General features: G+C 39.0%; 2 protein-coding genes across 5 annotated transcripts; both read left to right on the top strand.

Annotated features, from left to right (window-relative positions):
* The first annotated feature begins 1,776 nt into the window (after positions 1-1,776).
* Positions 1,777-7,284, top strand: LOC118229754 (acidic leucine-rich nuclear phosphoprotein 32 family member B-like). The gene is made up of 7 exons (XM_035422071.1): positions 1,777-2,120; positions 2,939-3,088; positions 3,611-3,733; positions 4,260-4,443; positions 4,837-4,949; positions 6,092-6,128; positions 6,498-7,284. The coding sequence occupies exons 1-7, from the start codon at positions 2,067-2,069 to the stop codon at positions 6,617-6,619; spliced, it is 783 nt and encodes a 260-aa protein (XP_035277962.1). The 5' UTR covers positions 1,777-2,066; the 3' UTR covers positions 6,620-7,284.
* A 1,414-nt stretch (positions 7,285-8,698) lies between these two features.
* On the top strand, positions 8,699-16,982 carry LOC118229753 (alkaline ceramidase 1-like). Of its 4 annotated transcripts, none has more exons than XM_035422070.1 (7): positions 8,699-8,793; positions 9,941-10,035; positions 10,700-10,814; positions 14,489-14,627; positions 14,833-14,970; positions 15,316-15,453; positions 15,893-16,982. In XM_035422070.1, exons 2-7 carry the CDS (start codon positions 9,943-9,945, stop codon positions 16,068-16,070), a joined length of 801 nt encoding a protein of 266 aa, XP_035277961.1. In that variant the 5' UTR covers positions 8,699-8,793; positions 9,941-9,942; the 3' UTR covers positions 16,071-16,982. The 4 variants fall into 4 exon arrangements, with proteins under 4 accessions (XP_035277961.1, XP_035277960.1, XP_035277959.1 ...); XM_035422069.1 differs by having other exon boundaries at positions 8,703-8,793; positions 9,935-10,035; XM_035422068.1 differs by lacking the exon at positions 8,699-8,793 and adding an exon at positions 9,252-9,324.
* Positions 16,983-17,195: the final 213 nt, after the last annotated feature.

Genomic DNA, 17,195 nt, shown 5'->3' with positions numbered 1-17,195 from the left:
ATTGGGCCTCATTCACAAAATGTGTACGATCACATTTTATTGTAAAATGTGTAACTTTTCCAGGCAAATTTCGGCATTCATCATTTTTTTCTTATCTGTATTTGTTCATGGCTATTTCCTTATGCTAATCACATGAACACGATTGTGCATTAAATTTACAAACAGTCAGCATTCATCATCTAATACACCTGGGGTATGTACAAAAACAAAGGTCTGCACATGTGTCATGAATCACGTAATGTTTTTTTTAATTATTTTTTTGTGAGAACATTTTCAAAAGTAAGAATAATTTAAGAAAAGTTTTGTGAATGAGGGCCATTATGAGTACTGCAATACTGCCCCTCTGTGGGTTTGTTCGCCTGGACAACCCTTTGGATAAACAGCCCCAGTATATGCAGTTTTAATGTATGATTTAGCCACTCCTTATTATTTAATAGGTTTGGTTATATTTAACAAACAGTGGCTTAAAGAAAAAGCATACATTCATTGAGTCATTAGTTGGAGCCAGTGTACTAACTGATTGACAGATGATTCAGGATAGCTCTCTTTTCCGGATCTACAAGAAACTTATTCATAACAAAGATGATATACTGTAACCATCCTTTTTGTTTTATGGATCCACTCAGCTTCTATGCATGTGTAATTTATTTGTAGTTGCCGTGGCTGATTTTCTCATCTTTTACTAACCAACTTTTATAAACCAGTGACTGTTAATACACCCTTGAGACTTTTTTGCATTATTGAAAGAGAACAACATTCAGAACAACAGAACAACAGTCAGGAAGGAAATAAAATAAGAAAAATGAATATCCATCATAGCAGTTTTAAATTATTCTTCTTATTTTCCGATAGTGTAACAGATATAAGGGATTCAACCTATGGAAGGGAAAAGATAGAACTGAGACATAGCGTTAACTTAACTTTTGATCGTGTACATAATTTTTTGTAGATCAGTTCAATTCCAGCGTGGTATTGTCTTTGTTTTTGTAATAACCCACAAAATTTCTAAGGTCAAAAACATGGTTACAGCTAAGATATAAGAGCCAAGAACTTATAATTAACTCTCAGTAGTTTTGATTTCATAAAAAAAGTGTTGAGTGACTTTTAGAGACAACGTTATAGCGAGTGTTTCTTTTGGTTTTGAGAAGCGCGCTTTCAAGTGGCCAACAACAATTCTGAACAATACTGGCCAGCTCCCTACAGGGGGGAGTATCTTCCTTCCTGAATGCCCACCGCCGCCCGAAGTTTGTGAAGTACAGGTACAACAAATTCTCCAGTCCACTTAGCGTTATTTTTGTTGAACTGTAGCTGGGGTTATCCAAGTTGACAATAAAGCGCTCCCATAAAAACAAAAACACCGTCGATGAATTAATGTGATATTTTGGTGACAAAGTAAGCAAAAAAAACAAAACAAACGCACATATAAAAATGCAAAACGTGTTTTCTTTACTGAAAAGACGTAGCATTGACGTCCATCGTAATAGGTGTTCGACTGTGTGGCTAGGTGAAAAAAAAAAACATTTAAAATGGAAAAACATATAATTAAGATCACATTATTTCTAATCTAATTGTAATAAAATTAGCTACAAACTTTTCTGTCACCTATCTGCGATCGAAAGTAACGGCTATGAATCATAGCGTACATGTATTAGAAAATAGCGCAGAAGACTGTTCATTTTCTGTATCTGGGTCGCTTGTCCGAAATGGCCAAACTTCCGTCCGACGGTGCTTGTTGTACTACACACTACTAACCAAAGAGGGCAGTCGTGCGCAAATTGTGCATCCAACTTGAAGTACTTTTTTTGTCTTCTCCGCTTGGCGCCTGGAATAGCTAAGTAGCTAACGTTAGCGGAGTGGTTACTAGTGTTGCTGTTAGGCTGCACACACGGAGCGTGAGTCTGTGAGGCTATTGCTATCATCGTGTAATTGGTTTGATATCGTGTTTAGAAAACTTGAATAACGAAGCATTGTTTTTCACCCTTTTCCACTGTTTGAGACTGCAGTCCGATACTTACCGCTTCTGTAAGTACGCTCTATAAGTGCTAGCAAGGTAGCCACCGAACAAGATGGACATGGAGAAAAGAATTAACTTAGAGCTTCGGAACAGGAAGCCGGCAGAGGTAAAGTCAGTAAAACCTTTTAAAATTGCCAGCGTTGTAGCAACAATTTCTACTTGTAGTTCTATATGTTAAAAGAAACAATATTTTTTACTGGCTTGCTGTTTTTCTATCTTTGAATTACGTTATGGCGCGGCTTTTCTAGGCAAGCGCCGAGTAACCTCATTGGGTAGAGCAGCACACTTTCCGCACATGGTCGGCAGAACAGTGTGAGTCAGTGCTAGCTAGGTGGGCTATGTTACTTTTTCAACAAAAAAAACGTGTTATAGGAATTACATTTCCAGGAATTGCGATATATTGTGTCGTCTGTTATGTGGTCTTGTTTTGAATCTCTTGCAATAAACAAGTAACTGGCAACTTAGCCAATAGCGCACATTCCTGTTCACGATTGCACCACGTAACCTACTAGCTACAGCATCTTCTGTTGGTGGTTCATTTTTATTGTTACACTGCATAAAACGCTAACACCGAACAGCAAGTTTGTTTGTAGACTTCATAATGCCTAGTTCATGCAAGCTATTAAGCATACCAGACTGAAGCCTGCAATTTAGGTAGGGTACTGTGGAACAGTGGTTAATGCACATGACTCAGAACTTAAAATTGTGCGTCTAAATACCATGAGAGGCGATTATAAGTCCGAGTTTACCGCTGAACTGTATAAGAATAGAAGTTAAACAAAAACTGCAAATAGGAGCAGTCTGCCCTAAAAGCGCCTCTCATTGCCCGGATGGGGGCAGCACTGGCTCGTAGAGACCTCACGCGCATGACGCCAAGTAAAGCATGCTAGTAACGAAAATTGATTCGCTCCACTTATTTTTCAGGTCAAAGAACTGGTTCTGGATAATTGCCGTTCTGATGATGGCAAGATTATGGGTCTTTCGTCTGAATTTCTGAACTTGGAATTCCTCAGTATGATCAATGTCAATCTGGTTTCCCTTGATAACCTGCCAAAACTCCCCAAACTCCGGAAGGTAAATAAAACAGCCAGTAAATATGTGCGTGTGTTTACTGATGTGTGTATTACGTGGAATTTGTGGTGTACAATTTCTATAAATTACACCAATAAAAATGAATAATCTTACAATAACTGTAGGCTAACCCGTCCAATTCCACATTGTTTATCTTTTTTTGCTGCTGTGAAGTCGTGGTTGCAGAATAATAGAGAGGAAAATTGAAATTTCCTAGACTTTAGGGAGGGAAACTAAACTAATATGTGATTAGTGGTTGTTTAGGCTATGCTGAAGCAACATGTGACATGGGTAGTGAACATAGCTTTGAAATGTGGATTGTGATATTTTGAGAAGAATATTTTATGCATGCTTGTCTTGAAACCAACTTTTGCATTCTCCAAGTCCCTTCAACATGTCGTCTGTTCTGGTCTGGTTAATGTTTTGCTGTGGTGTAGATGAATAATTGTTTTTGACACCTTAATTTGTCCCTTTGTCTTTTTTTTTTTTTTTTTGATTGGGCTTGTGTGCTGAAATCTTTCACAGCTGGAGCTGAGTGACAATCGGATCTCGGGGGGGCTGGAGGCCCTCGCTGAGCGGGCACCTTCCCTCACGCACCTCAATCTAAGTGGAAACAAGATCAAAGACCTCAGCACCCTGGATCCCCTGGTAATGTTTCTCCCTGTGCGTGTGCGCATATGTGTGTGTACGAGAGGGAGAGAGACCGTGTGCATAAGTATTTGAGTGAGTTGGTACGTGTCTTGCGGATTGCGTGTACTTTCATCGGGTGCAGTTGGGCTGCCGTGATGGTCCCTGGCCGGAATACGCAATTGTGCTGATTGGCAGCCCACTTTTGTCCATTATGGAGGAGCAGCTTTGCGTTTTAATGAGTAAAGGCGTAGCTGCCACATATGCAGGACAGGCAGTACCCACGTGGTGGTTTCCTGTGGGTTCCCTTTTCCTGCGCTCCGCGCCACCGTGATTGGTCGAGCCTGCTCAGTTTCCGCCGCTTCCGACCGGAGTTCTCGCCTGTGTTTTCATTTAGGTAACTCACGTTTTGAAACGGTCTGCCAACATCACTACACCATGTCAATCATAATATGTAAAAGTAAAGGACTGTACATGGATCTATACATAGGCCCAGATGGTATATGCCCCCTGAGCTAGCCTTAACCTGTGATGCCTCCCCCTGCAGAAGAAGCTGGCTGCGCTGAGCAGTGTGGACCTGTTTAACTGCGAGGTGACCATGCTGCTGGACTACAGGGACAGCGTGCTGGAGCTCTTGCCTCAGATCACCTACCTGGACGGCTTCGACGCCGACGACGAGGAGGCCTTGGATTCAGACCCGGACTGCCTGGACGATGAGCTCGATGAGGACGGTGAGAGCAGCATGGCTTTACATTCTGCTGTCGTTGTAGGCCATGTCAAAATCATGTGCGGTCATGTTTGCCGAATAGCAGCCTCGGGTAGCCTTATCGCACACTGGAGCGGCCACCTGCTATGGCTCATAGGGTTATGAGCTGGGCCAGTGAGGCTAACTGAATTCATGAGCCACATATTGGCAGAACACTTTGTCATTAGCATAACAGCAATGCTTTTGACTTCCTGAGTCTGACTCACAGGATGTCAAATTAGCCTAGTTCAGTCGCACCCAGTTAGGAGCACAAAAAATGAATTTGAAAAGCATTTGTACTGTAGATCAGAAGATGCAGTGAAGACGATGTTCATCAGTCTGTGCATCATTCGGTTGGTGTTGGTTTGTGCTCCCACAGAAGATGGGCTGAGTGAGGATGAGGATGGAGACCTGGATGTGGAAGAGAATGATGATGACGATGACGACGATGATGAGGACGATGACGACAATGATGTTGAAGCTGGCGATGATGTAAGCGGACGATCGGAACAGTGCCTCATTGTGTCATTCAAAGGGATAGTTAGCATTTTTAGACCCAGGTCTGCTAAGCCATTCGCCACAAATTATGTCATAAGTTTTGGGACGTGTCGGGCTCAAGCCCTCCTGCCTCGAGTACGCGTAGCTCAGTGTCTGTTAACCATTAGCATTGTTAGCCAAATAACATTGATTTAATGAGAATCACCCCAACAGCTATTTAACAACGACACTATTGATAAACCACACTTAAATAAACACTTCCTTATACGTTTATTTGCTTGCATAAATTATATATATGTGTGTGTGTGTGTGTGTGTGTGTGTGTATATATATATATATATATATATGCGTATCTTGTGATCAAAGTATGCCAATGTAGTCAAAAGACAATGTTTTTAGTTTTGAACCACTTGCCTGAACTATGCGATTGTAGTTCACAGCCGTTACTACTCCTTGTTGCGCAACAGGTGATCATGGTGGCAGTTGCTTGGCAGCGGCCCATAGTGTCATTTTTGTAAACAAAGTTGACAGTTGAGCAAGCTAGTCATCCAGTTTTTGTGAACGGTGTTTTATGATGTGCAGTAGCAGTGATGACTAAAGTAACATTCATTTTCAAACTGAGGATCAAGATCCACCTGTTTCTTGACACGATATTTAACCAACAAGACCTTTCACTGTGTAGAACTCTTACTATTTAGGCTAGTTTTCTAAAATGGCAAGCATCTATTTGCATGTTAAATAGTTTGCTAATTAGCTAGCTAGCCCGCTGGGTATCCCACATTCATAAAAGCAATCCTGTTTTATGCTAGGTTCGCCGTCACTCACGTAACTTGATATTAAAATTTCACTTGATCTTGAGTTAAAGTACTCTCACAGTATGTTTTCTGTCATGGATAGCTAGCCGGCAACCTACTCCATTTCCTTGAAAACTGCAGCTGCGTAGTTATATGGTTCTGCTGCTGGACTATAAATGGAAGCTACCATCCAATTTAACCAGTTTAATTGATTTTTCTTCTTGAGATTCTGCGGAAGGACCTGACACCAGACCAAACGCTTTTAGAATATTTATTTTCTGGAATTGGTTCGATTGGTGCGCAGAGAACTAACCAGAAGTAATCTTTCCGTGGTCTTTTCAGGATGATGATGAAGAGGAAGACAGCGACGAAGAGGAAGGTTTGTGGTTCCTTTCGCTTCATGTTCAAGTCGCTCTGGATAAGAGCGTCTGCTAAATGCCTGTAATGTAATGTTCGCGGACAGCCTTTGTGCGTTGGGTGTAATGGTAAATGGATGGTAAATGGACTGCATTTATATAGCGCTTTTATCCAAAGCGCTTTACAATTGATGCCTCTCATTCACCAGAGCAGTTAGGGGTTAAGTGTCTTGCTCAGGGACACTTTGACACGCCCAGGGCGGGGATTGAACCGGCAACCCTCCGACTGCCAGACAACCGCTCTTACATCCTGAGCTATGTACTTAGTCTGGTGTGATCATGCAGAACGGTAACTGAGTGCTAGAATGTGACGTGCTTATTTCACCCCCCAGAGACCAGCCGGGGAGAGAAGAGGAAGAGGGAGGGCGATGGAGAGGAGGAAGATGACGATGATGATGTTGAGAATGACGACGACGAAGATGACAGTGATGATGATGATGATGATGACGAATGAGCTTCTTTACTCAGACTAGGGTTCCTCTGGGGTGGTTTTCATGAAATACACTGGGGTGCAGCTGCTTCAGGGAGAGTCGGGGGTTAGGGTGATATTGGGTAGATTTGGGAAATGTGGCTGTTAGATTGGTTCTCTCTTCCACCAGCGCTACGACCACACACACACAACACACACAAACAGAAATCAAACCTCAGGCCTGTGCTCGGCGGTCGGACTTTCTCATACTGTACATATCTTATATGGGGCATGCCCCCGCCAAGGCGTAACTTGGCGGGATGGCATACCTGCCATCCCAATTTTTGAAAACTTGAATATTTTCTGAGTTTGTAACTTTCTATGTCAGCACTTCCATTGTGCTTTCCTTTAACATAACAAAGATACTTTGAATTTGTGAGATGCCTGTGATTTTTTTGCAGTATTATGTGGCTGGGATCGGGTGTAGAGTGACATCTGTGTCGACAGTGAACCTGCTAGGCAACAGAGATCTCCCTCTCACACATGCGGATGTGCACAGTGCAGTCGCAGCTGGGGAAATGTAAATAATACACTGTATAGATTTAACACACTCGCATTTTTAAATGCCATTCTGCAGTGGTTTTAGCCAACTGTCTTGATTTTTTTTAAACTGTGTCATATTAAAAGAATGATCAGTTCTGTGGAAGTGAGTTGTGAGCTTTTTTTTGTAGGACATTCTGTGTGTGTGTGCGTGCATTTGTGTAAGCTGTATTAGACGTACGAACGCACCTTATCTAACCGATTTAAAGATTTCCATGTGGTCAAGTTTTCATTCTTAGGTTTAGTTATTGGGTGAAATAACTGATGTAGATTAAACAGATTCTGTTTAGTCCCAGTTTTCATAAGCAATGTCAGTTTACTTGGTCTTAAACACTTGATCTAAAAACAAGGCCCATGGGCCGAAGAAGCTAATAGTTACCATAGAGCTTCAGTTATTTCCATCTTGATAATGGTGTACATGTAGCTGATATGGTTGTGTGTGAAGAATCCACAATAATTGTCTACTTGAATTGAACAAGTAGCATTGCAGTTGACCATGAAAATATATGCTTGTATTTTCATAAAGTATTATCCATGGTGCTTTATTGCAAATTGTCTTTAAAGCTCCCTAAAATTAATATATAGCCTATTTAAAAGATTACTGGTTATTTCTGCTGTGATTTTCCTTCCAAATGTTTAGCTAAATGGCATGAAAGATTCCATGAAATCTTACCAACCTGTCAAACCTGCTGTACTCACTCGTGTTTATTCTGGTCTCTGACAGCTGAGACCTAGTTGTTGGTTCAACTTCTTTTGCAATCTGTTCGATATTGTGTACACAGCCAATCCCAGAAGTGCTAATAGTGGTCTTGTTAAATACCTTCCCGCCTTTCCATACGATACATAATCTAAATGTGACATTCTGAACTGATATGCTGTTTAACGACCATGGAGTTGTTTTTTTTCCACAGTGGTTGAACAGGAGCTGCTTGTTGGATCGAAAGGCAGACCAGTTGGGCCTGTCTCCCCTGTAAACCCCCATTTTTTTTCTCCTCCCTCTTAAGAGCGCTTCCATTGTCTTTTTTTCCCCAACCCTGTATTAATGCCGTGTGATGTTTAGGTTTCCAAGGAATTGTGAAGTGATCGTTATTGCTATTATCAATCACTAGCATACAATTATTGTCCTCTTTATCACATTAAAGTACAGTATCCCAGAAACGTGTGCATTTACTTGTGAAGAGCTTTCAGTCATCCCTGCTATACTTTTTGTGAGCTTACTCCAAGACCAGAGCTGTGGAGCTGTGACTGCTGTTTGGCTGGAAAGTTAGACAGGTCTCCCTTGTGTCTGCAGTCTGTGTAAGTGACAAGGGTGCCCTTGTAGTTGACTGCTTTGTCTCAGCGTTGTGCCCGTGTTCCTGTCAGGATTGAGCCCAGTAACCATGCCAAATTTTTCATGTCATGAAAGTTTTAAGATGAGGGATTGCCCTACGTTTCAATCTATTGTCATGCGTAACTCCTACTGGGTTTGGCTGCTTGGGACAGAGTTCAAGAATTCACATGATCGCTTGGCACACTAATCCAACGTGTGGTGTCACCGGCACGCCCGTTTCACTTAAAAGGGAGCATTTGTCACCCTCTAGAACTACTCATTCTACAAGTGGCTGGATCTTGGACTGCAGGTAAAAAAAAATTAGCTCAATGGTAAAATCTTTTTCTTTTTTCAAATGTGTGTGCGGTGTCGTTACGTTTGTGTTTTATTAGCCCACTCTTACTATTCGTTCTGTCGCTGCACGTGTGATTGCTTTAATGCGTATTAGAGGGAGACGCTCTTTTGCGCGTCGTTTCTGGTAACTAATAGTAACACTGCCGCCCGTATATATACATATACATCAACATTTAAAGCACTGCTGTCATTTCTACCAGGAGGATGATTCCGTTTACATCAATCGTAATAATGCGCTGATGTAATAGGCTACGCTGTAGCAGCATACATCATGTGTTAATATGAAATGATTTAACTGAAATTTCATATAGTTCTGCGTTTTAAGCGCGTTATTCTTGACCACCGTCCATGGGTTTAGTTCCACTTTAGTTCAATTAATTAAATATCATTCGCTTGCTACACGAATTCGCTTGCTAACACGAATAAAAAAAAAAATAACTTTGGTTGTGATGTGAATGATGAAGTGTCAGGCAACGTCAAGGGTAAGGTAAGGGTATCATCTTTGTTGTTTTGTGGCATTAAATTTGTTTAATCCGGTCATTTTCAAACAACAATTATATAAAATAAAAACAGTATTAAACAATATTTCAAAACACCAAATGACAACCTGATAAATATACAGAATAATATACATTTTCAATAATTGCACAATTAAAATGCATAAAAGTGTAATTTGTTTACTGAGAATTACAGACCTTCACTGTAATGAGTCTCATAATTGTAATACACCTCACATGATAAATACAGTATATGGGTAAATGCACATGATTTGGTTTCAAATTGGAATAGTGTTGCATCTGTACATGCTGGCTGGTTTCAGCCTTGATAAGGAGTGTTTCTTTTCACAATCCACATAACCAGGATATCACATCTAACGATATGGCACATACACAATAGTAGTGTGGCATGAAAACATCTCTCTCTCTCTCTCTCTCTCTCTCTCTCTCTCTCTCTCTCTCTCTCTCTCTCTCTCTCTCTCTCTCTCTCTCTCTCTCTCTCTCTCTCTCTCTCCCTCCCTCCCTCCCTCCCTCCCTCCCTCCCTCCCTCTCTCTCTCTCTCTCTCTCTCTCTCTCTCTCTCTCTCTCTCTCATGTATTGACACAGTCATGGCAGGGATCTTTTCCTATGAGAGCTCGGAGGTGGACTGGTGTGAAGACAACTATCGGCATTCTGAGACAGTGGTTGAATTTTTCAATACAGTAAGAGATCCTGCAGCCCATTTATTCCATGTGGTGATTGTGTGACGCAATGCTTAGGCATCTTGACTTGATTGCCGAAGTTTGCAGGTACAAATGCAAGGCAAGGCACCAGTGCTGCATTCTAGGTTTGAAGCTCTGATATATAAAATTTCAGCTGTGTGCCTGTAAGGATATATGATAATAAGGGTATCTGACCAACCAGATAATGTAATACAACTAGAGACAGATAACTCAGCTTTTGGAGTTTTTTGTTTAAAATTTGAAGAATGAAGAATGATTTGATCACATGCCATGCTTTAATTTTTCAATAAATGTGCTACCCTTTTCTTCATACAGACCACTTTTGTTAATGGGGAGCTTCAAATTTGCACAGATCCTCAAGTGTCCGGTTGATGCAGGTTTTAATGAAAGAGTAGTAATTTAAATGATTTGTGTCAGGATTACAATTTATAGCTAGATCATAACATTTCCTTTTTTATTTAGAATTATTAGTCTAAATCAGAACTGCAGATCCAATGTGGTATTTGTAGTCACATCTTTGTTGTAATTGGTTGATAGGTGACTGTAGAGTAACCTGAGTAATAAAGTAACCTGAACCTGAACCTGTAGAATGCCTGTTCTTGAAATTGCTGTTTGAGTAAAACTAGTTTGTCCTCTTGTGCAGATGAGCAATCTCGTGTTCTTTGTGGTCTCCCCCATGATGCTTTATCTGCTGCACCCTTATGCCAGGGAACGAAACCTGGCCGTGCATCTTGTTTGGATCATGATGATCTTTGTCGGTAAGTCCCCAGCACTGCAACCTGAGGGCTGGCTCACTAGTCCAATGGAAGTTTAGGCTTTTTTAAATAATTGCTGTGACCAGGGCACATCCTTTAAAGGCACTGCTCTAGTTTCTGGATCTAGTGTGGTCTGGGAAGAAACTCAAACTGTGCCAGCATTGATTGGCCAGCACGTCTGCAGGGCATTGGGCCAGGATGACCACATCTTAGAGCTGACCAGCACCCCCAGTGGTCAATCCTGCACCCATAGTCAGGTTGCTAAAGTGCTGCATATGAAGCACCATCTTCTAACTATATGTGTAAGCTCATTTTGTGGATTGAAGTGTGAAAAGACACAGCAACTTTATTGACTTGGTTGAGAGCACATATTTTCCGCATCATGTCTTGAACCTACAATTTTAATGAATCAATTAAACATTCACACTCCTGCCAAAAAGCATTACTTAATATGCTGGTCCTTATCATACACATAATTGATCTATATAATTTCTATTTGGTCATATTATAATGTGTTATTTCATAAAAAATGTGCAAAGCCCCACCCCAAACAATGACAGCACTCATGTATAATTGATGTCTACCCTTTCTCCTTTTCTTTGGAAAATTCAGTGGAGGCTACATAAACTACTTTACTCTAAACCTTCAGATACCTCTGAAATATTTTGGTCAGAAATATAGAGAAATATGGAGAAAGCAATAGATTTATTGCCATTATAGTATGATCCCATTTCAAAATATTAGGAACTGCATTCTCTCAAATGATAAGAAAAGGAGACTATATGTCATCCTTAATTTAAATAGTCTTATGCAGACGCAGACCACATAGTTGGTATTGAAAGATTGCCAACTATAGAGATAGTATACAAAATTACCAACTGTATAGAGAGCATATCAAATTTTGGGATAGCTTTCCCCTTTACGGTGCTGTTCCATTCTGTGATGTCGAAATGAATGGCGATTCAATCTTTTCTTTTTGTATTTGCAAAATAAACTCTGTCACTTCCTTGAATGGATTCCAGTGGTTTTAAACATGTATCAAAGCAACTGATTTAGATTTACCGGAATAATTAATTAAGTAAGTATTAGTTGTGGCGGATGGGGATCGCCTTCAGCCATAGGCTCATCCACCCCAGGTGCAAGATGGAGCGCCTGAGGCGTTCCTTTGTGTTAACCGCCATCAGACTGCATAATGACAGCCGTGCCTTTTAAAGGACATTGCTGCTGCACTAAAAAAGCACTTTTTCATTTTATTTTATTTTATTTATTTATTTATTTATTTATTTATTATTATTATTATTGTTATTATTATTGTTATTATTATTATTATTATTATTATTATTATTATTATTATTATTATTATTGTTAAAGCAAATATCTAAAAGCACTTTTTATGTCTATGTGTGATATGTTGTTTTTATCTGCTGCTGTAACACCCAAATTTCCCCACCTGGGGATTAATAAAGTCTGTCTTATCTTATCTTATCTTATCTTATCTTATCTTATCTTATCATCGACACAACACACCTTCATTTAAACAACAACAGAGAAAAAGAAAAGCAAATTTATACCAGAACAATATTTGATAAATAATTGAGATTAGCTGCCAAGTGTAGTAGGCTACTTGGCCAATGTCAGCCGATTAGACAGACGTTCACAAATGAGAAAAGTGTAAAAAGTGGAAACAAACTTCTTAGGTTATGCTGCCTCTATCTGGGGGCAACGTAAATGAAAAGCACGGTGCGACTTGGAAAAATGCATGGACTTCGCAAGGTTATTGAAGCTGACAGTCCGAAGTCCGAATTGAAACAAATAAAAAATTAAGGAAACATTTCTAAAAGTATTAGTAAAAACACATAATTTTCGAAGGGATTCTGTGAATGTGTTCACAATAGACGATACAGTAGGTCTATGGTATGACAAACATAAATAAATATATATAATAATAATTATTATTATTATTATTGTTGTTGTTATTATTATTATTGTTATTATTATTATTATTGTTAGTATTATTATTATTATTATTTTGCAATTCGGCTAATCTCATACTGACAGTTGTCCTTTTCTGGCGTCAAAACATTTCTTGGACGAATACATTACAGCAAATAGTTACTTTTTACATGCTATCGATTTTAATTAATAGTATTCGCGAATTCGTGCGGTGTTGAATGAATGAATGAATGAATGAATAGGTCGTCAAAACTTATTTCTTGGACGAATAGATTACAGAAAATTGTTACTTTTTTCATGTATAACGATTTTAATTTATAATATTCACAAATCCGTACGGTGTTAAATGAATTTTTTTTTAAATATTTTTTTAAATAAATTAAATAAATAAATACATTTGAATCAATGAACTCCATGTATCATACAGTGAATCATTAGACTATACATAAGCCACAAACCGGTTAGACGACATAAGCCCGGATGATGTAGAACCACAACTTTATTTTAATGTTTTACAACATTTGATTGTTTGTAATTGACTTCAATTTAATTGTGTTTTGCAACATATTTCGTCTTTTGTGTAGGCTATTGTATTTCATTGGGCTATTTCAGCGATTGAACTACGACTAATAAGAAAGTGGTTTCAAATCATGTCCACGTAGCCTAATATTCTACGACTAAATCAAATAAGATAATACAACGAAGACAGGTGTATTTCATTTAGGTTCTACAGAATAATAGTGTGTGTTTATCCGCAATACTTCCTTCGATTTGTCGGTTAACTCTTTCTTTGACCCCGGGTATTGTAGGCTATAATTGTTAGGCTATGTAACTTCACACATCTAGTGGTTAGAGTAAGCTAAATACCTACCGGTGCACATCATTCCTGGTGTACGCCTATGTGTTCATATTATTTAAAAAAATAATAATACTGATTAAAATTATCCCCACTCTAAGTTTGACCCATAAACATTCTTTTAGCTAAATGTTTTCAATAATTGCAAAAAATGTTTCTAATTATGTTCGACTCCTAAGCCCTTTTCGATGTTAATAGTCAATTGGTATGACAAAAAATGTTTACCTGAATTGCACAATAAGGCTTAAATTAACCTTGAGGCTGAATTGTTGACTTAACACTGTTTTCTTTAAGTAGGGGAATTATGTATTTAATGTCACTATAACAATTTCATGGCAATGTTACATTTGCCCCTGTACCCACATGACATTTTAGAGGTAATATTGGGAATTTGAATCATATGAACATTAAGACAGATGCAAGTTGCTTACTTAGAAGCTTGACTTGGATATCTTCAGTTGCTTTTGAGTAATTGTGTGAAAACCAAAAGGTGTTACTATTTCCCCCAGGTCACCCTAATGATTGTGAGTTTTTATTTTTGATATTGTGCTTCATAAGAAATCACCATCTAGCAACTGTGTAAATTTCAGTGGGCTGTTCAAAATATTATAGTGCAAAAAAATCAGTAAAATTGCATCCCTGGGTAACAGCAATATGTTAAACATACCATTGTGCACAACATGATTTCTTGATGTCCCACGTCATCCATATTTTTTTTTTTTTTTTTTTGTGGCACTATTTCATATTTTCCTTTACTGTAAATATAATTCTAATGAAATTAATTTGTTAAATCTGTTGAAATAACGATCAGCCAGCTCAGTTGAAGTGTGATCTCTCTCTCTCTCTCTCTCTCTCTCTCTCTCTCTAGGTCTGTTTTCTATGTATTTTCATATGACACTGAGCCTCATGGGGCAGTTGCTGGATGAGCTCTCCATTTTGTGGGTGTTAGCCGCTGGCTACTCCCTCTGGTTTCCACGTAGGCATTTCCCCTTCTTCATCAAGGACAGGTGTGTACAAATTTGTCCAATTTTACATACCTTGTACCTAGAAAGTCACCATTCCCACCATGCGTACTCATAGATACTGCTGTTTTCTGTCATTCCTGTTTGGACGTGCTGATGTGTCGAATGCAGTGTGTAAGCACACAATACTAAATGTGACTTCCAGTGTTTTTAACTTTACTTCTATATGGTCCCTTTCTCCTTGCTCCAGGTCACATTTCTCCTGCGTGGTTCTAGGGATAACAGTGATCACCACAGTGTCCTCCTTCTTTAAGCCAGTCGCCAATGCTTACGCTCTCAACTGCTTCGCCATACATGTCGTCTACTCAGTAGTGTTGGAGATGCGCATGTAAGGCACTAGACTCTTTCTCCTGTCGTCTGCCACCTGACCATGACCCAGCATATATCACTTCATCACAAGTAACAAGAAACAACAACAACAACATAATAATAGTAATAATAGTAATAATAATAATAATAATAATAATAATAATAATAAATTATTATTATTATTATTATTATTGTTGTTGTTGTTGTTGTTGTTGTTATTATTATTATAATAATAATAATAATAATTATTATTATTATTATTATTATTATTATTATTAATAGCTATGATATCTCACATGTTGTGTTGTGTCTGATGTTTAGTCGTTTCTCCCTTTTTCTTTCTTGCTCCTTCTATCTCCAAAAGTTGCACAAACCCCAAGGCATTGCGATTGGCCCGCCAAGCTATTGGCTTGTGGGTCCTTGCGATCTGCTGCTGGATCAGTGATCGCTTCGGCTGCAGCTTCTGGCAAAAGATGAACTTCTGCTACCTGCACGCAATTTGGTGAGAGGAATAAATAGACAAAGAGATGGGATAATGGAATGAGAGAGAAGGAGGTAGTGAGAAAGAGATAGAGAGAGAGAGAGAGAGAGAGAAACTGAAATCAGAATATATTTAATTCTCTATCAAAATCATTATAGTCTTTGTATTATTTTACTATTACAGTTGTTATTGCTATGACTACAGTATTGCAATGTCATTGCTATGACTATAGTACTTCTACGCTACTATTTGTATATTAAGCTTTGCCACGTGATGTATGCCTATGACACATATTGATATTTCATGCTGATAAAGCTTTTGAATCAAATTGAACAATGAGAGAGAAAGAGAGAAATAGAAATAGGGTGGAAAGAAAGGACATGGCTGAATCTCTACTTTACCTTCTCTGATAGTGCGCAGTAGCAACCAAGTCCATTAATGGTTGTACTCCTCCCACCAGGCATATCCTGATTGTGATGGCCACAGCCTATGGAACCTCCCTGCTGTCCTACCTGGATGCCCACTATGAGATCCCGTATTCTCAGCCAGCTCTACAGTACTGGCCATGTGAAAGCTGGGACTTAGGCCTGCCATATGTCGTACTCAAGGGCCCAATCAAGACAAAGAAATGCTGCTAGCGAACTCATTGTGTGTGTGAGGGGGTGATGAGAGGAAGTCACTCCTTTGTAATTGCTGTGCATAACCACTGAAAGTGACTTTTTTTCTTTCCTTTAACTGTTTTATATATCTATTATATGTTTGTGTGCTGACAGAGTTAACTCAGGAATGGGATTCTGAATAGTAGTAAATGCATATATGAGTTATTTATTTAGTTAGTATGTGACTGAACTACCTTGTGAGTGCTACAGAGTAGGGATATTCAAATGCGGTCCCCAAGGCCAGTAGTACTGCTGGTTTTCATTCTTCCCCTCTAATATAGGACTAATTTAAACCTGGGGTGGCAGGTCAGTTCATCTGGCCAATCGGTGACATTAATTGATCAATTAGCTACCAGGCAGAAAAGAAAACCAACCTCAAGGGCCAAATTTGAGTATCCCTGCAATAGAAAATTCATATAGGATTTATTCCACAATTTGCTTTGGGGCTCACATTGGGTTTCAGTATGAAAAAGAACTTGTTTTCTCAATGAAGGGAACTTGTTTTCTCTGCAGTGATGTCTCTCGTGGTTCAGAAAACTTTCCTGACCATGCCTATGCTGACCGTGATTGAAAGTGTCATGGTGTGGCTCACAATTGGCCATAACATCACCCGTGGAGGAAGGTTTACATAGGGTATTCCCAACTCATGATGAGTAGTAACTTCTATAGATGACGAGGCACGTCCAGTCTGCCTCAGTCTTCAGCCACAGAAGATGTACAGCCCTCCAGCACTGTGGCAAGGCAGCTCAACTGGTGCTCTGCAGAGTGAAAAGAAGTGGTATATCTGACTGTTCATGTTTCAGAGGATGTGCATACAAACCTCTTATCTTTGGAAGGGGCAGGGGATTGTTGCAGTAATGGGAAGATCCTTGTTTATTATTATTATTATTATTATTATTATTATTATTATTATTATTATTATTATTGTTATTATTGTTATTAGTCATAGTATACAGTAAAAAAAAAATGTCCTGAATCATTTGTCTGAAAACATTAACCTCTAAGATTTGAGGTTGGAGTTCAGATTATTTTTTTATGCAGTAAAACCTCTTCAGAACTCTGAAATATTTGTTACTTATATATAATGTAATATAATAAAAAGAA

The sequence above is a fragment of the Anguilla anguilla genome, chromosome 6, assembly GCF_013347855.1.
Source record: "Anguilla anguilla isolate fAngAng1 chromosome 6, fAngAng1.pri, whole genome shotgun sequence".
NCBI lineage: Eukaryota > Metazoa > Chordata > Actinopteri > Anguilliformes > Anguillidae > Anguilla > Anguilla anguilla.
The sequence above is the reverse complement of the archived record's forward strand: the minus strand, read 5'-3'. Positions and strand labels throughout refer to the sequence as shown.